Source organism: Notamacropus eugenii, chromosome 3 (assembly GCF_028372415.1).
Source record: "Notamacropus eugenii isolate mMacEug1 chromosome 3, mMacEug1.pri_v2, whole genome shotgun sequence".
In the NCBI taxonomy this organism is placed as follows: Eukaryota; Metazoa; Chordata; class Mammalia; order Diprotodontia; family Macropodidae; genus Notamacropus; species Notamacropus eugenii.
Window position 1 is genome coordinate 213760615 of NC_092874.1, and position 25812 is coordinate 213786426.

A 25812-nucleotide genomic window follows, 5' to 3' on the forward strand; every position below is an offset into this window, starting at 1 on the left:
CCAAGTGGAGTGAGCAGATCCAGGAGAACGTTATACACAGCATACACAGGAGAACATTATATACAACCACAGTGTGTAAGGACTGTTTTTGATAGAGTTAGCCCTTCATAGCAATGCAAAGACCTAAAATATTTCCAGAGGACTTATGATGCGATTGCTATACACATCGAAAAAAAAAAACTATGGAGTCAGAATGCAGAATGAAGTGACTGTTTTCTCCTTTGTGTTTTTTTTTATTTATGGTTTCTCTCATTTGTTTTAATTTTTCCATGCAACATGGCTAATGTGAAAATGTGTTTAATATGAACATATATGTAGAACTCATATAAGATTGTATGCTTTCTTGGGGAGGGAGGGGGAAGAGATGGGGAGAATATTTGGAAATTATGGATGTTGAAAAAATCAATTAGGGGGAAAATAGAGTGTATGTATCTCATAGTGGCCATTTGCTACTTTGCATTTTTTACTTTGAACGTCCAGCTTTGAACTGCATGCTCTTCACTAGATCCTCTTTCTAGATGATGATTCTACATACTTTATTGTCATTATAGCCATTGTGATTCTTTAGTACATTTAGCAATAGGAACTGTTTTTTGTGTTTCTTTGTACTTATCCTCTGTTCTTTAGCACAGTGCCTGATACATGGTAATCATTTAATAAATGCATGTTGACTGATTTAGTGATACATCATTTTATAATCACTTAATTCCTGATCAACCTCAGACAAACAAACTTGCAATGAATAGTCTGAACAAGCTTCAGGACCTCATTTTATGTTCTCTTCCTACCTTTCCCCTGTAGTTTTTTAGGTATAGCACAGTGGTTAAACACCTCCCTGATCCAGTCCCACCCTGTGCTATATGTGCTTCTCTGTCACTCTGACTCATCCCTTTCCCCAAGGTTTTGTGTTTTGGAGTTTCTTTTTCCCCAACTGAATTTGTCTTAAAAAGTTAATTTGAGAGTTAATTTATTACTGTTTATCATGGATGCCCAGTCTTTATCCTTTAAACTTAATCTCCACCATTCAGTTTTCCATTCCTGCTCTGTTACTGCCAAACTTTGATGAGGGGGTAGGAAACCTGATCTGAATTCACCCATTTTAAGTATGCTATATAGTGTCATCTGGACTCTAGCTATTACTTGGAAAATCTACCCTTGTAGAGTGGAAAAAACGTACAGCTTTGAGATAGGAGAACCTGGCTTCAGAGTGAGCCTCTGGCAGGATTGGTAGCTTTGTGATTATGGGCAAGTCATTTAACCTCTTAGACTCAGTTTCCTCATCTGTAAAATGAGAATAATAATAGCACCTACATCATAGGGATCTTGTAAAGATCAGTTCAAGAAGTTCTATAAAATACTGATGTATATAATACATTTCCCAAAATGTATGTTCCAGAGCTAATTTGCTTCTTTCTACTTTGCCCTCTCCTCTCCCTGAAACAAGAAATAGTCTCCAACTTCACTGAAAAGTTTGAGGCCATTGAATGTGAAGTCTCTTAGGTTCCCTTCTTTCCAACACTCAAGACTTCTTGACATCATCACTTACCCTCTTATTTTCCTTAGGTCATAGAAAAATCCTCACTGGGACCAATCATTTTATCTATGCCCTGTACCTTACCCTCCAACCTTCTCCCTTCCAGAAGTTTTACATCTTTATCATACGATTTCAGTATTTCCCTATTATCTTCTTTTACCTTTGTGCAAATAGGCTCCAGCCTCCCCAGTCCTGTTTTTAAAAGCAAAGACAAAAAAACTCTCTAAATTGTATCTGTCCTTTGCTGCCAAACTTCCTCACCACCCAGTCTTTTAGCCCCTTGCAGTCATCTTCTCTTTTACGTTATTGAAATTGTTCTCTCAAAAGAGATTTCTTGCTCCATTGGTCATTTTTTTTTTCATTCTTCACCCTCCTTGACCCCTGTAACATTTAATACTTTAAGGATGATACAACTTCTAAAATGCAACTCAGTTGAAGTGCTTACTTTATTCAAGGCACTCTACCTTCATATTCATAATAGAGACAAAAAAAGGTACTTACCTTGAAGGATTTTACAATCTAAAAAGGAGTATATAACGTGTAGAAATACTTGTATTATAGTTTAGAATATCATCAAGTGCAAAGGAGAGTCCAGCAAGAAATTCAGGAATATACTGTTTTATTGCAATAGCTTGGATCCCACAGATATTTTAACATAAGTTCTTTTGTTCTGTCTACATCTTCCCTTGCTTCCTTTGCTTCAGGCAAGAAACTTCAGAAAACTGAAAGGCTTGAACATTTTTAGATATCTCTGAGTATTAGAACTCTTTCTTATAGTATATTAAAATTAAATCCAACATAAAGAAACCTTTGCCATCCTAGATCTTGACTCCTCTAGGCCAGGAGCTAGGTTTACTTCAAAAAGGAGTCTAACACATTTGGATCCTGGCTCTCATTGTATCTAAGGCCCTGAGGGTAATAGAAAATTCAGAGATCAAGAACTAGGTATTTACTGCACATGTAAGCCATCTCCTGGGTTTGTTTCATTTTCTGTTGTTTTGGAATGAGGTGCAGAGTGTGAATACAGTACAGTGCTCAGATAACTAATCATAACTATATGAATCTCTGAGCTAAAGGTGATTATCCTCACAATCCAAGTGTCGTCCTGACTCCTTACTCCCTCCCCACTCCCCCCATGTCAGTTTCTAAGTCCTGTTGCATCTACCTTTGTAATATCTCTCCTAAACTCTCTAACCCCCTTCTCTCTTCTGACACTATTATCCCCCTGGTGCAGGCACTCATCTCACTCCTGAATTATTGCAGTAACCTTCTGGTTGATCTCCTTTCCTCAAGCCCTGCCTCACTCTACTTCATCCTTAACTCAGTTGCCAAAGTGATCTTCCTAAATGGTAGCTTTGACCATGTCATCTCTCATTCAGTAAACTACAGTGGCTTCCTATTTGCTCTAATATCAAATATAATATCTTCTTGCTTTTAAGCCCCTTCATAACCTCTCTATCTTCCCACACTGTCTGGTGCATTCTGGTGACACTGGCCTCTTTGCTGTTTCTCACAAGACACTCTATCTCTTGACTCTGCATTTTCATTGGCTGCCCCTCATGCCTGGAATTTTCTTCCTCTTTATCTCTGTGTCTTGGATTTCTTGGCTTCCTTTAAGTCTCAGCTAAAATCTCACTTTGTGCATGAAGACTTTCCCTATCCCCCTTAATGCTAGTGCCTTCCTTCTGAGATTATCTCCAATTTTTCTGTACATATATGGTTTGTATATAGTTTTTGGCATTGTGTCTCCTTCATTAGATTGTGAGCTCTTTGAAGGAAGAGACTGTTTTTGCCATTGTATTTCTAGTGCTAGCTTACTTGACTTAACATATCCCTCTGGGAGCCCAAGGCAATGTAGTATAACACTGATTTTATTTGTCATTAACACAAGATCCTAGAGAGTGGTTATTTCATTGGCATGGTAGGCAAATTCCTACCTCTTCCTTTATTCCTAGAACTGAGAGCATTTGTCCACTCAGGCAAAAATTATCTTTTTCCTGCATTTTCCACATTCACCACATATCCTCCTCTGCCTTTTTTGTTTCATTTTGCTCTCTTGAATCTTCATTGTCTTGTAAACCTACCCTTATTCTAGATCCCTTCACTTTATCTTCCATCTTCTTGTAGGAATGTCAGCTTTGTTTTCCAGGAGATAATGCATTCCTGGCCATCGTCTTCACTACCAGTTGTTTCTTCCTTCATGCAAACTGGAATACTATGCCAGAAAGAGGAATAGGTACATTTTTTCTCTTCACTTCCATGCCCACACTGTTTCTTTACTATCATTCATCAATCTCTTTTCCCTTGAGGGTCTCTCTATCATTCGATTTATATCTTTTGTGGCAGTTTTCTTCCACCTCCAAGATATTCTCCCTCTTTTCTCTAGAAGTTCAATATTTGACTCATTTCCTATACTTGGGGACTTTGGTATACGTGCCAGATCCCCTTAAACACCTCTACCTCATTCTTTTTCAGCCTACTAAAATCTGTCTCAGACATGCACATATGGATGATTATACCTTTCATCTGACCATCACTTCTAACTGTTCTACCTTTGTGAGCACAAACTCTAAAATTTCTCTGATATCCTTCAGTTTCTGCTGACTTCCCAGAATTTAGAACATTGCTTAACAATAGGCATTTAATAAATGTTAATTGACTGACTTATCCCTCCTTAGCTCATTATTCATTCCTACTGTGATTTTCCCCTCATTCCTGTTTGTTTTCCTAGTCCATCCCCGTCATCTGTACTCATTTTCTTCTTTTCAACCTTAACCATATGTTTGACCAGCTCAGTTTCCTTTGAATCCCTTTTCACTTTGTTCTGTGCTAGATATACTTTATCAAACCATATTTACCAGTGTAGTGTCATGGACTTGGAGTCAGAAAAACCTGGGATCAGCCTCTGACCTTTACTAGCTAGGGCTGGACTTAGCAAGTCACTTAACTTCTCAGTGGCTGTTTCCTCATCTGTAAAATAAGGAGGTTGGATCCAGTGACCTTTAAAGTTTCAAGCTCTAAAATAATGATTCTTTTTATAATCTATACTTGTTACTCCTGCCACCTGCCTTCTCAGTTTCTATTCATGCAATACTGAAAGCTCCCAGAAAATGTCATGCAATTGTATAAACTGAGTTCATTACAGATTTATTATTTAGATCCAACTAGGCCCTCCCTAGGTCACAACAATCCTTTTAGTTTTCCTTGGTTATCAAACTCTTGACAGGCTATTCCAAACCTCTGTTTTCTATACCCCCTTCTCTCTGTCTCCATGCCACTATAGGTGAGCACTTTGCATTCTTTTTTACTAGGAAAAGAACATTTTTCATGTCAAGTCTTTTGGAAATGTCTTGGATCATTATATTGCTGAGAATAACTAAATCATTCACAGTTGATCGTGGTACAGTATTTCTTTTATTGTGTACAGTATTCTCTTGGTTCTGTTCACTTCACTTTGTGTCCATTCATCTAAGTCTTCCCAGGTTTTTCTGAAAGCATCTTACTTACCATTTCTCATGTTCAGTGTTTTTATCAAGCATAGTCCCATTTACGGTTTTTTTGGCAAAAACATTGTGATTTGTCATTTCCTGCTCCAGTTCATTTTACAGGTGAGGAAACTGAGGCAAACAAATTTAAGTGACTTGTCCAGGGTCATACAACTAGTAATTGTCTCAGACTGGATTTGAACTCAGGAAGATGAGTCTTCCTGACTTCAGAGCCTGCATTCTATCCATTATGCCCCTAGCTGTCTATCATTTCTTGTAGCACAATAGTATTCCATCACAATTATATTTGTTCAGCCATTCCCCAATAGATGCGCATCTCCTCCATTACCAATTTTTTGTCTTCTCAAAAAGAGCTGCTTCAAATATTTTTGTGCAAATAGTTCCTTTTCCTTTTATTCCCCCTTAATCTCTTTGGGATACAGATCTATTAGTGCTATTACTGGATCAAAGAGTATCCATAGTTTTATAGCCCTTTGAGCTAGTTCCAAATTGTTCTCCAGAGTGATTAGATTAATTCACAACTCCAATAGTGTATTACTGTCCCAGTTATTCCATATCCCCTTCAATAATTGTCATTTTCCTTTTCTGTCATATTAGCCAATCTGTTGGGTCAGAGTTGTTTTAATTTGTATTTCTCTAATCAATAGTCATGTATAGCAGTTTTACATATGACTGTATCTTTAATTTCTTCTATAAACTACCTACTCATATCCTTTGACCAAGAAGGGAAAAATAAGATTTGGACTACCTGAAAGTTACAATCATAAAAGGAATCTTGATACAATAATATAAAAATTAAAGAAAAATGTCCTGAAGCGTAAGAATAAGAAGGGAAAATAGAAATAGAAAAAATCCATCAATCCCCACCTGAAAGAGATCCAATGAGAAAAACCTACAGGAATATCATAGTCAAATTCTGAAATCCCCAGCTCAAAGAGAAAATATTATGAGCAACAAGAAAAAAACAATTAAAATATGATGGAGCCATGATTACGATCACACAAGACCTAGCAGCAGTGACACTAAATTAAATTAAAGACCACAAGTCTTGGAAGCCTATATATCAAAGAACAGAAGATCTGGATTGTAGCTAAAAATATGCCAAGCAAAGTTAAGCATAATCCTGAATGAAAAAAAGACATTAATAAGTTGCCAGAGTTTCAGGATTTTGTTGTAAAAAAAAACAACCCAAAGCTGAGCTTATTAGAAAATCTGACATACAAGATCCAAGAGAAATATAAGGTACGTATCAAAGACTAATTACAAGGAACTCAATCAGGACAGACTTGTGGTATAGAAAATGAGTTGGTAGACTTAGAAAAATATAGAAAGGCTTGTAATTATGAAGGAAGATTTTAACCACCATCAGAAAAACAGAGGATAAATAAGTATAGTGCAGTCTTACATATATGAGTATGAATATATGATTATAGATATCTAAGTATATGTATGTGTATATGTTTGTGTGTTTATATTGTTAATGTGTGTATGTGTGTGTGTATATATCCCTTGTAGCCCTGTTAGAGGTGGGGGGAAGAAAGGGGAAGAAAAAGAACAAAGTAAAAAGTGTACAGAAGAGAACTAAAGAAAATTCACAAGGAAGCAACAAAAAGATGGACAGCTCTGAACACAATGTGTAGTATTATACAGGCTTTTTTGACATGGAAAATTATTGCTTTGTATTTTGAATCCTCTCTTATGATCTGCTGTGTACACAGCAGTGCTTTCTTTTCTAATTTTGTATTTTGTTTTAGTATTTAAGTTTATAAAATGTTTCTTTTTCTTTTTTATTGTGTGTTTAAATTTAAAAATAAATTAGTAAAAATATTTACCAATAAAAAAAGAAATATGATGTCTGAGTTTTTTGTTTGGTTTTTTTTTTGATCAAGGCTTTTAGTCCAACAATTCTTAAATTATCTCTCCTTGCTCTGCTTTTTCTGGTCAGTTTTTCTGATGAGATATTTCAAAATTCTCTTCTACTTTTTTCATTCTTTTAACTTTGTTTTATTGTTTCTTGATGCCTTATAGAGTCATTAGCTTCTACTTAAGCGGTTCTAATGTTTTTAAGGAATTATTTTCTTCAGTGAAGTTTTGTTCCTTTTTTACCATTTGATCAGTTATGTTTTTTAAAATGTTTTTTCTTCATTTTGTATGTGTTGTGAGTGTGTGTCTTTTGCCAAAGCTGTTTATTCTCTTTTCATAATTTTCTTGCATTGCTCATTTTTTCCCCAAACTTTTCCTCTGTTCTTATTTGATTTTTAAAATCAATTTTTTTTTTTTTTTACTTTTTAAAAAAAATCTCTAGAAATTCTTCTAGGAATTCTTCTTTGACTTTGTCCAATTTGAATTTTTTTTCTTCAAAACTTTGCTTATAGACATTTTCATGTCATTGTCTTCTTCTGAGTTTGTACTTTGAACTTCCCTGTCACCATTGTAGCTTTTTATGGTTTAATCAGGCCATGCCTAGCTGTGACTAATGGAAAGCACATATTGAGCAGGCCTTCAAAGAGCAGACCTGATACCAGTTGTTGAATAACATTACCAGAAAACGTTAGCTACTTTACCCTTACTAATCTTCAATCCCTCTCTGTCTACTACCTGCTTTCCTACTGCCTACAAACATGCTTTTGTCTTTTTCCTCAAAAAACCTCACTTGATTCATTCACCTTAATAGTTATTGTCCTATTTGTTGTCCTTCCTTTTGTAGCTAAACTACTTGAGAAAGCTGTCTACAATAGGTGTTTTCACTTCTTTTCCTTTCACTCTCTTTTTAACTTTCTACAATCTGACTTCTGATTCAATGAAAACTGCCCTCTCCAAAGTTAATAATGATCATGTAATTGCTAGATTTCAAAATTATCTTTTCTCAATCCTCATCTTTTTCTGCAGGTTTTGACACTATGGATCAACATTTTTTCCTTGATACTTCTCTACGGGTTTTTGTGACATTGCTCTCTCCTGGTTCACCTGCCTATTTGAATCCTCCTTCTTAAATCATGTTTCCTAGGTCCCCTTCTAAGTTATGCTCACTAACCATGGTTTTCCCACAGGTATTTCTGTCTCAGATCCTCATCTCATTTCTTTCTATACTGTTTCATCTGGTAATCTCATCAGCTCCCATAGATTCAATTAGCTCTGCTAATGATTCTCATATATGCTTATCCAACTCTGTCCTCTCTGCTGAGGTCTAGTCTCCCATCTCCAAGTGTCTAATATTAGATATATCTGTCTGTATTTTCTTTGAACATCTTAAACTCAACATATGCCAAACTAAACTTATCTTGTCTCTCAAACCCTCTTCTCTTCCTTTCCTATTACTTTCAAGAGCACTGCTTTCCTCTTAGTCCCCCACTATCACTACCAAAATGTCATCCTTGACCCCTCACTGTCATTGTCTTTTTCCGTATCTAACCTGTTGCCAAGGCCTGTTGATTGTTTTTTTTTTTTTAACCTTCTTAACATCTTTCATTTATACCACCTTCTGATACTGCCACCACTGTTGGGCCAGTCCTTATAGTCTTACTCCTGAACTATTGCAGTAGACTAATGGTTCATCTCCTTGCCACAAGTGTCTCTCTCACACATACCAGTTCATCTTCTACTTACCCATCAAAGTAATTTTCATAAAGCACAGGTCTTACCATTTAGCAGCCCCCAGCTTTCCACCCCTATTGGATTACCTTCAGGATCAAATACAAAATCTTTTTCATTGAAAACCCTTTTTAAGTTATAACTCCTCCCTCAGTACTTTCACTTGATAAAAATCTTTAATGGCTCCTTATTGCCCTTATGAAAAAATATAAAGTCTGTTGCTTGACATTTAAAGTCTTTCACAATCTGGCTCCTATTTGGCTTCCAACTTTATGATAATAATGTATACGAAATGCCAAAGATGGCAGAGTAGAAGCAAGGCGTTGCTTGAACTCTCCCCCAAACTCCTCCAGGTTCCAGTAAAGATGACTCTGGATAAATTCTAGAACAGCAGAAGCCACAAAAATGACAGAGTGAAGCAGATTTCCAGCCCAAGACACCCTGGAAGGGCAACAGAAAAGGTCTGTTGCATGGGGCTGGGAGTGCAGCACAGTCCAACATGGGCATTACTAACACAGATAGGGCCTGAGCAGGTCTCAGGGCACTGAATCACTGGCTGCTGTGATGGTTTGCAGACTTCTCAACCCGAAAATGCCAGCAACAAATTGGAAGGTCAGTAGGAAAAGCCAGTTAGACCTGTGTAAGAGAGCAGACCCACAGTCAGACCGAAGTCCTAAGGCAGCTGATGGGGCAGCAGAGCCGGTGGCGGCAGCCGCAGCAACAACTATTTCTGGAGCTCTAAGCCCGCATATTGTGGGGGAATTGAGCAGCTGATCAGAGGGGAATTACAGGAATCTCTTTGCCTGTGTGGAGGTGGAATTCTCTTGCTTTGTCCCACTTGGATCTAGGTCCCAATCCTTGGGTCATGGTCCTGGGGCAAGGAGGAATGCTGGCGTGGTGGAGCTTGTGGCAGTGGTGGAGAGGGAATTCTCCTCAGAGTACCAAGGCAGAAAAGAGTGCTTGAGATCACTCACAGACCAAAGCACAGGTTAGGAAAGAAGCAAATGCCCCTCCTTTGATCATACAGCCTTGGAAGACCTGAAATTCTGTAGGTCTCTGAAAATAGCTGCAGAATCCCCTGAAACGGAACAGTATACCACCCCATACCCCCACTGGATGTGGAGACCTACCTTGAAAAAGAGCTCAAAAGTCAAATAATTGGCTGGGGAAATGAGCAAACAGTGGAAAAAACCTCAGACTATAGAATCTTACTTTGGTGACAAGGAAGATCAAAACATACAATCAAAGGAGACAACAAAGTCAAAACTCCTACATCCAAAAGCCTCCAAGAAAAATATGAATTGGTCTTAGGCCATGGAAGAGCTCAAAAAGGATTTTGAAAATCAAGTAGGAGAAGTAGAGGAAAAATTGGAAAGAGAAATGAAAGTGATGCAAGAAAATAATGAAAAACAAGTCAACAGTTTGCTAAAGAAGACCCAAAACAATGCTGAAGAAAATAGCACCTTAAAAAAATAGATTAGCCCAAATGGCAGGAGAGATCTAAAAGCCAATGAGAAGAATTCCTTAAAAAGCAGAATTGACCAAATGGAAAAGGAGATCCAAAAGCTCACTGAACAAAATAATCCCTTAAAAATTAGCAAGGAGCAAATAGAAGGTAATGATTTTATAAGAAATCAAGAAATTATAAAACAAAACCGAAAGAATGAAAAATAGAAGACAATGTGAAATATCTCATTGGAAAAACAGCTGACTGGGAAAATAGATCCAGGAGAAATAATTTTAAAATTATTAGACTACCTGAAAGCCATGATCAAAAGAAGAGCCTAGACATCAGCTTTCAAGAAATTGTCAAGGAAAACTGCCCTGATATTCTAGAACCAGAGGGTAAAATTGATATTGAAAGAATCCACTGATCACCTCCTGAAAGAGATCCAGAAGGAAGTCTTAGGAATATTGTAGTCAAATTCCAGAGTTTCCAGTTCAAGAAGAAAATATTACAGGCAGCCAGAGAGAAAAAATTGAGTATTGTGGAAACACAATCAGAATACCACAATATCTAGTAGCTTCTACATTAAGGGACTGGAGGATTTGGAATATGATATTCTGGAAGTCAACAGAACTAGTGTTAAAACCAAGAATTACCTACCCTGTAAAACCAAGTATAGTACTTCTGGAGAAAAAAATGGTCATTCATGAAACAGATGCCTTTCAAGCATTCTTGATGAAAAGATCAGAGCTGAATAGAAAAAATTTGGCTTCCAAATACAAAACTCAAGAGAAGCATGAAAAGTTAAACAGGAAAGAGAAGTCTTAGGGGACTTATTAAAGTTGAGTTGTTTACATTCCTACATGAAGAAACAATATTTGTAACTCTTGAGACTCTTCTCAGTATTTGGGTAGTTGGAGGGAATATATACGCAGAGGGCACAGGGTAAGTTGAATTTGAAAGAATGATATCTAAAAAATAAAATTAAGGGATGAAAGAGGAATATATTGGGAGAAGGAGAAAGAGAAATAGAAAGGGGTAAATTATCTCACATAAAAGAGACAAGAAAAAACTTACAGTGGAGGAGAAGAGGGGGGAGGTGAGAGGGAATGAGTGAACCTTACTTTCATCAGATTTGGTTTAAGGAGGTTGTAACATACGCACTCAATTGGGTATGAAAATCTGTCTTATCTTACAGGAAAATAGGAGGGAAAGGGATAAGAAGGGGGAGATGATAGAAGGGAGGGCAGATGGGAGGAGGAGGTAATCAGAAGCAAACACTTTTGAGGAGGGAAAGGGTCAAAGGAGAGAATAGAATAAATGGAAAGTGGGATATGATGGAGGATATACATATATATAGTTAGTATTTCCCAACATGACAGTTGTGGAAGTGTTTTGCGTGACTACACATGTATAACCTATATTGAACTACTTGCCTTCTCAATGGGGGTGGGTGGTAGGAAGGGAGAGAAGTTGGAACTCAAAGTTTTAAAAATTAATGGTAAAAACTGTTTTTACATGCGTCCACGAAATAAGACATACAGGCCTTGGGATATAGAAATGTATCTTACCCTACAAGAAAATAGAGGGGAAGAGGATTAAGAGAAGGGTGGGGCATGATAAAAGGGCAGATTGGGGTAAGAGGAAATCAGAATGCATGCTGTTTTGGGGTGGGTGAGGGGAGAGACGGGGAGAAAATTTGGAACTCCAGATCTTGTGGAAGTGAATGTTGAAAACTAAAAATAAGTTATTTTTCTAAAAAGTATGTTTCACATAATTGTTACACTGAAATATTTGCTAAATGAGTTGTTTTTTACATTGACTTGAATTCGACTCTATAAAGTCCTTGGGCTAGTCATTTACCTTCTCAGACCTCAGCCTCACTCTCTGTTTCTGCAAAATGGGGACAGTTTACCTTTGCGTATTGGGGGGGTAAAAAAAGGCTTTATTAACCCATAAAGTTCTGTTATGTTATTGTGGAAAAAGTCAGTATGATACAGAAAACCAGTGCACGGCATGCAAAGGCTGAAAAACCTTTCACTATATTTTCTGTTATTTAGACTCTTACTTATAAAATGAGTTATAGTTTTGGTCACTACTTTTTTTTTAAGTTTTCAAAGTGAGTTTTATTGATGCTTTTTGTCTTTACTTTTTCAAATTGAACCTCTCTTGTTACAAAGGTCCATGTACACTCAAAAGGATGTCAAAAAATTGAGAGTCCCGAGTAGAGCTGTAAAATGATGAAAAAATAAGTCCATCATAAAGAGAAATTAGAGGAACTAGAATTATTGACTTCATGCCAGAAAGGATAGCCTTTTCCCTAGTTTAGGGGAAAGATTCCGAAGTTATTCTCTTTGCCTGTCTTGCAAGAGAAAATAGGTTTTCTAACAAAGATGGATAGGTTTGAGTCAGAAATAAGACAATTTGCTTCTCAGGATAAAGAAGCCTGACTATATGTGTTCAGGAAAAGAAGAGTGAACCATCTGTTTTCAATACTTTGGATGTAATAGGCACTTAGTAAATGTTTGAATTTATATCAATCTGATTGTAAGTGTAGATTACATAATACCAGCACATAGTAATCCATACTTATGCTTCAGTGATTTGTGTTCATTACATATATTGCACACAACATAAACATTTGGTTTGATGGCCTGCTTTATTTCACATACTAATAAATCTAATAATTAAGTTGTTGCCTATTGCTCAGAATGTTTTAACTATATTATATCATAAATTGGCCTAGTTTTCCCAAATGCTAATAGAAAGAACAAAGTAATTTATTTTCTCCTTAAATTTATGATCCAGCTTTAACTTGGAAATAATTTGGAAGTCATAGTTTATGCTTCTTTTACATAATATTCTATAAGAACGTTTTCTTTAAATACAATAAAATTATTTTTTAAAATGTACACAGGAAACCTCGACCCGTCTCCCAGTTGGTTGCACAGCAAGTTACTCAGCAATTTGTGCCCCCCCCACAATCAAAGAAAGAGAAAAAAGATAAATTAGAAAAGGAAAAAAGTGAAAAAGAAACAACTAGCAAAAAGAACAGTCATAAGAAAACCAGGTAAATCTGAGACATATTTTTGTAACATTTGGAAAATCTGTACATTTTTTCTTTCTTTTTTAAGGTTTTAATATGTATTCAATTATATGGATAAAATGCTTTAAAGTTTTGATTGGTTTCAGAAGGTCCTAAAAGTTTAATCATAGAAATTAAAAATGAAACTTTTCACTTATTTAACTTAATATGATATGAATTAGCCAGGAATTAGAATTTATTTTCTTAATGACTGAATACTCAGCCTATATATCAGCAGCTTCTTTGGTATAAGCATTCTTGATTGTTCCAACCATAATTTTTAGTCATCAGTTTCATAAATCTTGAATGAAAAACTGTAGATACTGATAATGGGACATATTATTGCTAAATTCTCTACAATACTTTGGCATAAATTATATCTTAGCACATATTTATAACACTGGTTCTGTCCATGGCCTTTTATGTGATTGTTGTACCACTATGTTAAATGTTTCAGGACTGATTTCAATAAGACTTATGGTTGGAACCATTCTGTTGTGGTTCTAATGCTGAGTAGTAAGCATTGCCAAATATTTTAACATCATTGTACTACTGGCATGCTTGTTACACTAGATACCTTGCTTTTTACACAGATGTATTTTTCCATGTAAATTTTGCACATAAGCTTCACAGAAATTATATTAGAGGGGAAAACTAGTTTTAAATGTTATAAATTTCATTTAGGCCACGATTGAAAAATGTGGATCGGAGTAGCGCTCAGCATTTGGAAGTGACCGTTGGAGATCTGACAGTCATTATTACAGACTTTAAGGAGAAAACTAAGTCACCACCTGCATCTAGTGCTGCTTCTGCAGATCATCATAGTCAGAGTGGTTCTAGCTCTGATAATACAGAGAGAGGAATGTCCAGGTCATCTTCACCCAGAGGAGAAGCCTCATCATTAAATGGAGAGTCTCATTAAAGTTTACTTTTTTCCAATTTCTTTAGTCACTTCTCTGTAACATGCAAATACAAATATTTTGGCCAACACATGTCACATTTTCATGACAAACAATTATGCTCAGCCTGCAACATGTTTTACATAAAAATACAAATAAGTGCATTAGGATTAAGAATTTTGTTGCAATGTAGACTTAAAGACCACATTTCCAGAATTAACATTGTGATATCCAAAGTTAAAAGTGCCATGAAAATGTGTTAGAGCATTCATTATGCATTGTTATTGATAATCTTTTTCACTTTTAGTGAATTCCAACACTTAAAACTTGATTTCACTACTATTGGCATGTACTGAATTAAAATTTTTATAGCATAGTTCAAGCTGCCTAAATATGTATTATTTGAGAATTATAAAACAGTTGTATATGTGTGTTTGTGTGTGTGTGTGTATACACATATATACATACAAGTCAGATCAATTTAATCAACTATTAGAGTGACCAGATTTTCTTAATAGTTATCTTCTTAAGTACACCTGCTGGTACTTGGTGTGGTTAAATAGGAAAATTGTTATTAAAGAACCTTCTATGAACTTTGGCCAATGTTTTTTTCACATAACTTACTAGATTACTCTTACTGGTTTTATCAGGTTTTCCTTTACTGACTTTTTAAAACATTCATTTATTACTAGCAGAATAGTAAACTAAACATTTTAAAGTATCAGTCATTTAGCTTTATAATTCAGATACAGCACTATTATCATTATACACTGGTATTTTACATACTGTATAAATTTTTTCATTTCAAATGATTGTATGTATTTGCCATAAAAAAAGGCAGCAGAAAAATTTCCATTTAAAAGGTTGCATTCATTCCTGAAATTTAACAATAATAATTTTATAATTCTTTCTCTGCCCCAGACTTTTTCAGTGCTATCCATACGTATAAATATAATTACTACAGAGATATGAAGTGTTACACAGAATTGAGGAATAACTAATAATTTATCCTATTTCTTTTTAAGTCAGCTTTTTAAATTTTAATTTGCCCTTTATCAAATGATTTTTAAACAATTCATATGAAAATCATGCAGTTCCCTGTTTTCAGACAATTATCCTTTATGCATATATTAATATAGCAACCCAGACAAAAAATATTTACAGTCACCAAACATTATGTAAAATTACCAAAAAAATATTTTTATGACTATACCTTTCATTTTTGCTTATACACAATATTCATTTGATGCAGAAAAAGAAATCCAATATGGAAACCACATGATGAATCTTAAATTTTCATAGGATCTCCTAATTCTTCTTCTGTTAAGTACATGTTTACTTGTTATCTTCTTGATTAGATTGTGAGCTCCTTGAAGACAGGGACTACTTTTTGCCTTTTTTTGTATCTCCAACACTTAGCACAGTGCCTGGCACATAGTACATGCTTAATAAATGTTTATTGCCCGATATTCTCACATATAAGGAATTAATATAAGCATACACTGAATATTTATCAGTGAGCATTAGCTATACAATATTACATAAAAGATATCATCATGATAACTTAAATTGTAGACCCTGACAGTTTTAATGTTTAGGGTTTTGGGGGGGTTGTAAAGGTAATTTTCTGTTTAATTGCAGCATTTATAGACATAGTGGGACTATTTTGTTAGATGCTAGTTGTGAAATAGTTGCATAAAAAGAAAGTCTGATGTGATATCACACTGAAGTACTCCATTTTTTGGTTGAGCTTATGTAAAAAATTAAAACTTATGATGTCTGGTTTTGGGGATGGTGATTTTGCTAGGATACCTTTAATGAAAGACCACTTTACCGCTTATTATAACTTTTTTTGAACTATGAGCTCTACTTTGTCTTACTTTGTTTCTTCATTTCCTATTTCTCAAATGCTTTTAAAGGTTGATTTTTTTGAAACCCTGAACATTTGCGCTAATGGATTCTTCCAATTTTTCTAGGTGACACTATGTTCTACAGATTGTCCTTTAATTAGAGTTTTCTGACACAAAGAAAAAAAGTCATGGCAGAGCTTTAAATGGATTGATAAAGAGAGAATAGTCTGGGAAACATACAAAATACAGTAAGCAAAAAAATTGGCTTACATGATGTTTCATTGCTTACAAAAAGGTAAAACCCTATAGAAGCAGCTTACTGGTTTTTATCATGCTTAGAAAATGTTGTTCCCTATATTATCCAGACAGGATCATAGTATTTAAAGCTAGAAGAGAGCTTAGAGGTCATCTAATCTAACTCCTTATTATATAGATGGAAAACGGAGGCCTGAGTAGTTATGACTAACAGAATATAGAATAAATGACAAGAGTTAACATTTGGATCCAAGTTCTTTTGCCTCCAAATCCAGTATTTTTGTTATATTACGCTTGATAAAGTATGTAGGGCAAATTTTTATCTTACTTTTACAAGCAAAAAAACTGAGGCCCAGACTTTGCTGGAGTCACACAATTTAAGTGGCAGTGTCAAGACTGAAACATATTACAGAGAAGTATTTTTTCTAAATTATTTTCCTGCTCTGTTAGATCCCTTAATCACATTCATGTGGTTGGTTACAAGTATTCTTTTCAAATGCTCTCTTTGATTCTTTTCTAAATGTCTTTCTAATGAAAGAATTGATGCTGTATAATTTGTTCTATGAGAAGGGAGGAGAAAAATGAGGAAGTGATCTTACCTTTTTTCAAGGGTCTGTTTTTCAGTAGTCATGTGATAAATTAATAGAATTGCAGAACAGAAAGTTATTTTAGATATCATATGATACAAATTTTATAGATGAAGAAATTTAGGCTCAGAGAAGTTAAATCCTTTGCCTAAGTTAGCAGGAGAGGCTATTCATTAATTTAATTCAGTAAGCATTTATTAAATATCTATTACTGCCAAGTTTTCAGCTAAGCATTGTAGATACAAAAAGAGGCAAAACATAGTCTTTACTCTCAAGGTGCTTACAACATAATAGGGGAGACAACACAAATACATACAAAGCAACTATATTCAGGATAAATAGGAAATAATTTTTAATAGGAAATATTTTTAAAAGGAAAGCACTGGAATTAAGAGGGTAAGGAAAGGCTTCCTGTAAAAAGTGGAATTTTAGTTGGGACTTAAAGGAAACCATGGAGGTCAGTAGGAGAGAAGAACAGGGAGAGGCTGGGGATGACCAAAGAAGATGCCCAGAGCTGAGAGATGATCTTGTTTGTGAAATAACCAGGAGACCAATGTCACTAGATTAAAGAGTATACATTGGGAATAAGGTCTTGTTGCGTTCGTCCTTCATTTTCAAAGAGGACCAGGACATCAAAGAAATGATGGCATGACTTGCACTTGACTTGTTTTGAGTGAGGTAGGGCTATGCAAGGTCACCAGCCTCACTTTCTCCTCCTGAGCCATCTGGATCCAGTGACTAGATATTCTTCAGGATGACTGGAGATAGCCCAGGATGCAATGGGAGACCTTGGTCTTTTAGGCTAAGGCCTTTTCAGGTACTCATTTGGAGTGAGGTAATGCCCATTCAGTGAATAGGCCTTTTTAAAAGTAGTCCAGGGATGGCCCCTTTAAACAGAAAATAAGTTAATAGATAGATAGATAGATAGATAGATAGATAGATAGATAGATAGATAGATAGATAGATGGATGGATGAAGCTGGGAGGGGCAGGAACCTCAGGGTTGTTGTGTCAACCAGAAACAGTTAACTATTGACATTCGCTGTAAGCCAGGAGGATCCAAAAACAGCCATAAGGTGGAGGTTGGGTAGGGACCCATTGTTGTTCAATGTATGGGCTTCAGAGTGCACTGGGTCTTAGGTTTTAGAGGAAGGAAGGAATGAAGAAAGTAAGGAAATCTAGCCAGTAAATCCCAAGTTAACTGGGCAGCTTCTGGACATCAAAATTTACCTTCCTTTGGAGAGGAGAGGGAGAGGTTGAGAAAGAGGGTCCCCTATTCAGACAGCGTGGTCTACTGACAGATTGTGTTCCTCCTTGTTTTTGAAGAGGACCATGACATCAGAGAATCACTTTCCCACAGAGGAAGGATGGAGTGCCCACAGATAGAAACAACTCCATGACTGATAACACCTGAAACAAGAGCTTTGCATATGCCTAGATGACCTAAAATGGAGCAAACCAGGGATCTGCTTCTAGAAGAAGTCATTTGCATTTCCCTACCACATGTGAGATAGCTGCCTCTTTCAGTTGTTTCTGTGGCCAGAACAGCCTGTACTTTTAAAACTACCACACTTGAATATTCTCATTCTTTTCCCACAGAGTCCAGAAAGGATGAGGAAAGACTGCCTTCCCCTCTTCCCTCTTCTACTCTGTTCCCAAGGAAGGGAACTTAGAGTTGGAGTTTGATTTGTTTTCCTGTGGTCCTGTTCCATTCTTTCTTTCCATTCTAGGCACAATTGGAGGAATGCCCACTAGCCCCCAAGATCCAGCAGTAGTGGCCTTGGAACCAGAATTCCAGGTCCAAAATTACAGCCAGCTAACCTAGAAGAGAAGGCCTGAGAAAACAAGATTCCAAGGACTGCAGCCCAGGGAGGACTTTGGACTTGGAACTTAGTGGGACTGTGCTCTGTAGAAACTGAATTAAACTGTGAACCTAAAGCTTTTCCCTTCCCCAGGGTAGATGGTGCAAGGAAGGGTGGATTATATTTCACATGTTGCAAAACAGAACATTTTGTATGTGCTTTTGGAGGTAATAGGAAGCCACTGGAATTTATATAATCAGGCCTGTATTTTAGGAAATCATTTAAATGGGTATATGTATGGAGGATGGACTGGAGTGGAGAGAGAATTGAAGTAGGCAGACCCACCAGGAGACTTATTGTAGTCAAGACATGAGGTGAAGAGGGCTTGCAGTAGAATGCTGGCAGTGTCAGAGGATAGAAGGAGAGGTATTTGAAATATGTTGCAAAGGTAAAATCAACAGACTTTGGTAATAGTTTGGACATGACTGGTAAAAAAATAGTTAGACATCCAGGATGAATCCTACGTTGTGAGCATGAGAGACTAGCAGAACTGTCTTGTAGTAGGGAAGGTTGGAAGAGGGGAAAGGTTTAGGGGAAAAGATAATGAATTCTGATTTGGGCATAATTGAGTTTAAGTTATCTGTTGACCATCTGGTTCAAGATATTTGAAAGGCAGCTGGAGACTTGAGTTTAGATTAAGAGAGAGATTGGGACAGGAAAGGTAGATTTGAGAATCATCAACATAAAGATGGTAATTAAATCCATGGGAGCTGATGAAATCACCAAGTAGAGTAGTATAGAGGGGGAAGAGAAGATGACCCAGAACCTTTAGTGACACTTTTTGTTAGAAGGTGTGATCTGGAGCAGAATCTAGCAAAGGAGGGAGAGAAGGAACAGTTTGATAGGTAAGAAGAAAACCAGGAGAGAATAGTGTCACAAAAACTTAGAAGACAGGATCAATGAGGAGAGAGCAGTCAACAGTGTCAGAGACTGCAGAGAGATCAAGGAGAATGAAGATTGAGAAAAAAGCTACTGGTTTTGGTAACTAAGATCATTAGTGACTTTGGAAAAGATGTTTTGGGTGGAATGGTGACGTTGGAAGCCACATTGTCTAAAGCTAGACTAGAGAACCTCCTGACTCCTGGACTGTTATAATACTGAGCTTTTCATTCCATTATCTGGCCCTGTAGAGAAAGCATTACTGCATTGTGTGATTGCATCATTGTGGAGATTTGGTGTACAAGTACAAATAAAAATAATAGAATTTGAAATCTCTAGAATGAGCCAATTTCTTACATATATAAGGAGGTAGTTCTTAAAGTACTTTGAATTAGACACTAGAAAAAAGTTGCTGGGTCATTAAACCTAAAGTACTTATTTTATCATGTTCTTTCTTGAGGGTCAAGAAGATTTAAGCATTGAAAATTCTTTTAATTCCTAACTTTCCCACTATTAAATAAATAACACGGACCGTTTTCCATTATGTAAAATTTTTGCTCTTAGGAAAAGAATTAAATTACTACATGGTACGTACATATTAAAAATAAAGTGAGGTATAGCTCCCACCAAGGAAAAAGACCCTCTTTTAAACTAATTTTTTTTTTGAGAGATAAACTCTCCACTTTGAGAATATTTTGAAGAACTGATTTAGAAAATGGAACAATTAGTAAGTCACTGGGTATTTATAGTGTATACTTTTAAAAATATTCAGTTTAAAGAAAAATACAGGCATGTGAGTATATCTGGAGGAAGAGGAAATAATTGAAGTCTACCTGAAAGTATATAACATTATATCTAAATAATTTCTAGCTTGGAGATAGAGATGTTCAAAATATCATAATCTTCTATGTCTTTGTGGGCATGTCCCTTATCCCAAGATTTCAAGTACCATTTCTAGGAATCTTGAATGAGGAAAATACATGTCAAAATACAGTCCGGGTTAACATTCCAGACTTGCTGAGTATCAAGTCACCATTCCCTCATGGACCATTCCTTTCACTCTTGGAGTTAAATTAAGGAACTTCCTTCCATCTATATTTTGATCCTTTCTCAATGGAGAAAGATGAGTGTCAGGGCCAAATATTTAAAGTGAGTGGAGAGACATTTTATCCTCAAACTATGACCCTACAAGGGGTTTTCCCCAGGAGAATAGAGATTTAGAGAAAAATATTTCTTAAAAATGCTAGCAAAACTAAAAAGTTAGTTTTTAATATGTTTCCACAATCCTACTATGTTCAAATGCAAATAACAGAATGATTTATTCTATCAGTGGTTTTGTAGATGTTAAATTATGTTTCCTAAATCTTTGCTTTTCCAGACAAGGTACTGAATTATTTTAGTCTTGATGCTAGCATTCCCAACATTTTCATTACTTCTGGAATTTTTCTAATTTTCTTATAGTCTTCTTGGGTTGTGTGATATATAAGATTACTCACTATATGGGAACCAAAATTTGCTAGAACAAACACTTACAGTGTTAGAGCCACGTCTTTATAACATTTTGTGTGGGTGTGTCATAGTCTGGTGAAAATTTTGTACCTTTTCAGAGGATCCATAAAATAAAATACGTAGGACTGTAAAGGAAACAGATTATATTGAAATACATTTACCAAAGTGGTTTTTTAAAAGTTCATAGATTCCAAGTTTAAAACCCTTGCAAAAACCTTTCGGTTCTAGAGATCATATACAGTTGGAATTTAGTGAACAAGCATTTATTACATATTTACCACATGCCAGACATTGTGCTAAGTACTAGAGATGCAAAGAAAAAGCAACAGTAGTGTCTCCTCTCAAGGAATGCATATTCTAATAGGGGAAAGAATATATCAGTAACTGGGTAGGTACAAGTTATATATAAAGTAGGTGAAAGTAAACTGAAAGTGGAAAGTAATATTCCTTCTTTGGTAGTTAAGATTTGCAGCTCAAATATCTCTTTAGCCAAACCATAAAAACAAAGATCTGAGAAGCTGAAAGGTACTCTGGAGATAATTTTTTTCCAAAAGCATAATGACTACTTTTGAAAGTGGTGACTAGATAAATAATCATCAGGGATGTTGTAAAGAAAATTCCTATTTAAGTGTAAGTTGAAGAAGGTACCCTATAAGATGCCTTCCAACTCTGAAAACCTGAAATCAGGAAAACTTGATTTTCAATCTTGCGTCAGACACTGATTAGCTGTGTGACTCTGAGTAAGTCATTTAATTTTGGTTTTCTACTTCCCTCATCAGTGAAATCAGGGTAATAGCACTCATCTTCCATGGTTGTTGTGAGGATGAAATGAGATATGTGCAAAGTGCTTTGAAAACCTTAAAACAATATAAATATTAGCTTTTTATTAAGTAGGAATAATGGCTTTCTAAACATTCTTTATTAATATATTATATTCTCTGAATGGGTGTAATTTACCCTAAAATCTCTAGTTCTGGTTAGTAGCCTTTTCTAAGTATATTCTTTTTTTGTTGTTTTTCATTTTTAACACAGTTCGTATCACATAAAACAATTCCAACTTTTGGTCAGGTGATACTTCTTAAAACATTTACAATATAGACCACAAAAGAATTTTTTTTAAACATTAACCAACTCAGACACAGATATTAATGTATGCTAACTTCACAACCCCTTGACCTAATTGTCTCCACAGTATCACAAAGAATTAAAGGACCCTTACTTATTGTTGGTCTAAAGTCCTAAGCCTAATAGCTTAATTTTAGACTTAACCTCAGATGTTCCCCTACCAACAATCTATAATTTAATAGATCTTATATTAAGCTTACAAACCTTTTGACTATAGGAAATTGCCACTAAGAGTAGGGACATTGCAGGGACACAATATCTCCCCAACTTCACGTCAGTTCCAGGTGGGAGTAGATTGTCCACTTGCATTCAGTCAGGCTTAAAGTCTGCCAAGTGTCAGTGGGGAAATTGAGTCGGGAGAATCCTACCTCAGCCCAGGCTGAACAGCAGCTCTCCCACCCTTCCCATGAGATCACCTTTTTCCGTTCATATCAGCATCTCACAGGCTTACTGGCATCATGGATTGGAGGCTCAGACTGCCTTTCTTGCTATCCATACCTGGAGTTAGACTCAGAAGAACAGTCACTTAATATTCCCATAGCATCTAAAAATGGCAAGTTCCAACTTTGGCTAAGGAACATCTTTTGAGGCAAGTCTTAAGTGGCTTACGTGCCTTTCTATACATGTTCTAGTTCCTGATTAAATAGCAATCGTAAAATCAAATTTACCATTAAAACCTTAACTTTTCCATCAATGCCAAATTTTACCTGAGGCTACCTGCCTCTAGGAAATTTAGACTAAAATTCTTTTCCCCAAACTAAAGATGTCTTTGATTTATTCTCAGTAATAAATTCAGTCAATTGTTTTAATAGTAATTTCTTTTACATCACTTTGTAACATATCCAATTTTTCTCCCCATCACTCCCCTCTCCCTGCTTCCTAATACCTTGCATTCTGACTACTCCTTCCCTCAATATATGCTTCCTGCTATCACACCCCACCCTTCCTTTATCCCCATCTTCTCTTTTTTGTTGTAGGGCAAGATAAATTTCTATACCCCATTCCCTGTATTTCTTATTTCCCAGTTATATGCAATAAAAATTCTCAACATTTGTTACTAATACTTTGAATTCCAACTTCTCTCCCTCCTTCCCTCCCTACCCATCCTCACTGAGAAGGCAAGCAATTCAATACAGACTAAATATGTGTTTTTTCACAAAAGACTTCCATAATAGTCATGTTGTGTAATACTAACTATATTGTCCTCTATCCTACTCTATCCCCTTTATTTTATTTTTTATTTTTTATTCCCTCATTTGACCTTGTCCCTTCCCAAAAGTGTTTATTTCTAGTTACTCCCTTCTCCCATTTCCTTTCTATCATTCCCCTCACCCCACTTGTCTCCTCCTCCCCACTTTCCTGTAGTGTAAGATAGATTTTCATATCAAATTTAGTGAGCATGTTATTCCCTCCTTCAGCCATATGTGGAGAGAGTAGCTTCACTTTTCCCCTCTCCCTTTCTCCCTTTTCTTCTCCATTGAACAAGATTTTTCTCATCTCTTTTATGAGTTATATAGCCTGCCCCATTCCATTTCTCCCTTTCTCCTCCCAGTATTTTCCTCCCTCACTCCTTAATTTTTATTTTATTTTTGTGTGTGGATATCATCTCTTCTGATTCAATGCAACCTGTACTGTCTATATGTGTGTGTGCGCATGTGTACAATCCCTCCACCTACCCAAATACTGAGAAAAGATTCAAGAGTTATAAATATTTTCTTTCTATGTAGGAATGTAAACAGTTCAGCTTTAGAAAGTCTTTTATGATTTCTCTTTCCTGTTTACCTTTTCATGCTTCTCTTGATTCTTGTGCTGGAAAGTCAAATTTTCTATACAGTTCTGGTCTTTTCAGCAATATGAATGCTTCAAAGTCCTCTATATCATTGAATGACCATTTATTCCTTTGAAGTATTATAGTCAGTTTTGCTGGGTAGATGATTCTTAGTTTTAATCCCAGTTCCTTTGACTTCTGGAATATCCTATTCCAAGCCCTTCAGTCCCTTAATGTTAAGCTGCCAGATCCTGTGTTATTCTGATTGTATTTCCACAATACTCAAATTGTTTCTTTCTAGCTGCTTGCAGTATTTTCACCTTTATCTGGGAACTCTGAAATTTGGCCACAACATTCCTAGGAGTTTCTCTGTTCAGATCTCTTTCAGGAGGTGATCGGTGGATTCTTTCAATATTTATTTTGCCCTCTGGTTCTAGAATATAAGGGCAGTTTTCCTTCACCATTTCATGGAAAGTAATGTCTAGCTCTTTTTTTGATCATGGCTTTCAGGTGGTCCCATAATTTTTAAGTTGTTTCTCCTGGATCTATTTTCCAGGTCAGTTGTTTTCCCAATGAGATGTTTCATATTATCTTTTATTTTTTTCAAACTTTTGGTGTTGTTTTTTAACTACTTGGTTTATCTCATAGTCATTCATTTCCCTGAACTCAGTTGTCTCTTTCAAAGAATTGTTTTGTTCAGTGAGCTTTTGAACCTTCTCCATTTGGTTAATTCTGCTTTTCAGTGCCTCCTTCTCCTCCCTGACTTTTTGGACCTCTTTTTCCAATTGAGTTAACCTCTTTTTAAAGGTGTTATTTTCCTCAGCATTTTTTTAGTTCTCCTTTAGTAAGCTGCTAACTCACTTTTCAAGCTCTTGTATTGCCAGAGCTTAGTTTAACTTCCCTTTGGAGGCCCCGAAGGCAGGGGCCTTGACTTCCTCTGACAGCACACCTTGTTTTTCCTCATCCAAAAGGATGGGATGAGATACCTGTTCACCAAGAAAGTAACCTGCTATGGTCTTATTTTTTTTTTTTCCTTTTTGGGGCATTTTCCCAGCCAGTTGCTTGACTTCTGAGTTTCCTCTCCATAACCACCTTGCCTCCTGTTCCACCAAGCCAGCACTGGGGGCTGAGATTCAGATGAGCTGCTCCAATCCCCCAGGGTCTTTAGGTGGGGGCAGGGCAGCTATTCAGTGTGAGATTAAGATCAACTGCTCAGGTGGGTGCAGGGCTGCCATACAAGGCTCAGTTCCCTCAGGGGCTTTACAATGATGAGGCCTTCAACAATGGATGCAGGCTGCTGCCTGCCTTGGGAGCCCCCATCCCCTGGTGCCTCGGCTGATGCCATCTGAGGAGGCCTGAGTAATGGCGACACCCTGCTCCCTTCTCGGCCAGCCGAAAAAACCCTCTCACTGATGTTTAGTGCCTGTGGGTTGAGGGATCTGTGCTGCCACTGGGGATTCTGTCCCTAAAGCCTGCTCGGTCCTGCTCCTTCTGGTGCCTATCGGCCAAGGCATCAGGTGTGACAGACCTTTCCTGTAGGTCTTTCAGGTCACTCTAGGCTAGAAATATCCTCCACTTCATTGTTCTGTGCCTTCTGCTGCTCTAGAATTTGTTGAGAGTCCTTCTTCACAGGTATTTTATAGGCTGTGGGGGAAGAACTAGCGTATGTGCATCTTTTTCTCCATCATCTTGGCTCAAGCATATTCAAGTCAAGTATATTCTTTAAAATGATTATTTCTGCCTAATTCTTGCCCCAGTGAAGTATATTGAACCTTATACCATATCTTATGCTATACCCAGTGAGTCAAAATCAAAACTGTCTTTTCAATTAATGATTCATCTAAATAGGTAGTTCACAATTCCCATACATTTTTTTTGTTGTTATTCTGTTATGTCAGACTCTATGTGACCCCATT

The 25812-nt window shown here is 36.4% G+C and overlaps 1 protein-coding gene across 1 annotated transcript in view; it reads left to right on the forward strand.

The window, feature by feature from the left end:
• Nucleotides 1–19826, forward strand: part of YAF2 (YY1 associated factor 2) — a 76699-nt gene extending 56873 nt beyond the window's left edge. The window contains 2 exon segments of the mRNA XM_072654327.1: nucleotides 12996–13148; nucleotides 13848–19826. Of these exon segments, the coding sequence (XP_072510428.1) occupies nucleotides 12996–13148; nucleotides 13848–14085 (391 nt within the window). The 3' untranslated portion in view covers nucleotides 14086–19826.
• The last annotated feature ends 5986 nt before the right edge of the window (nucleotides 19827–25812 follow it).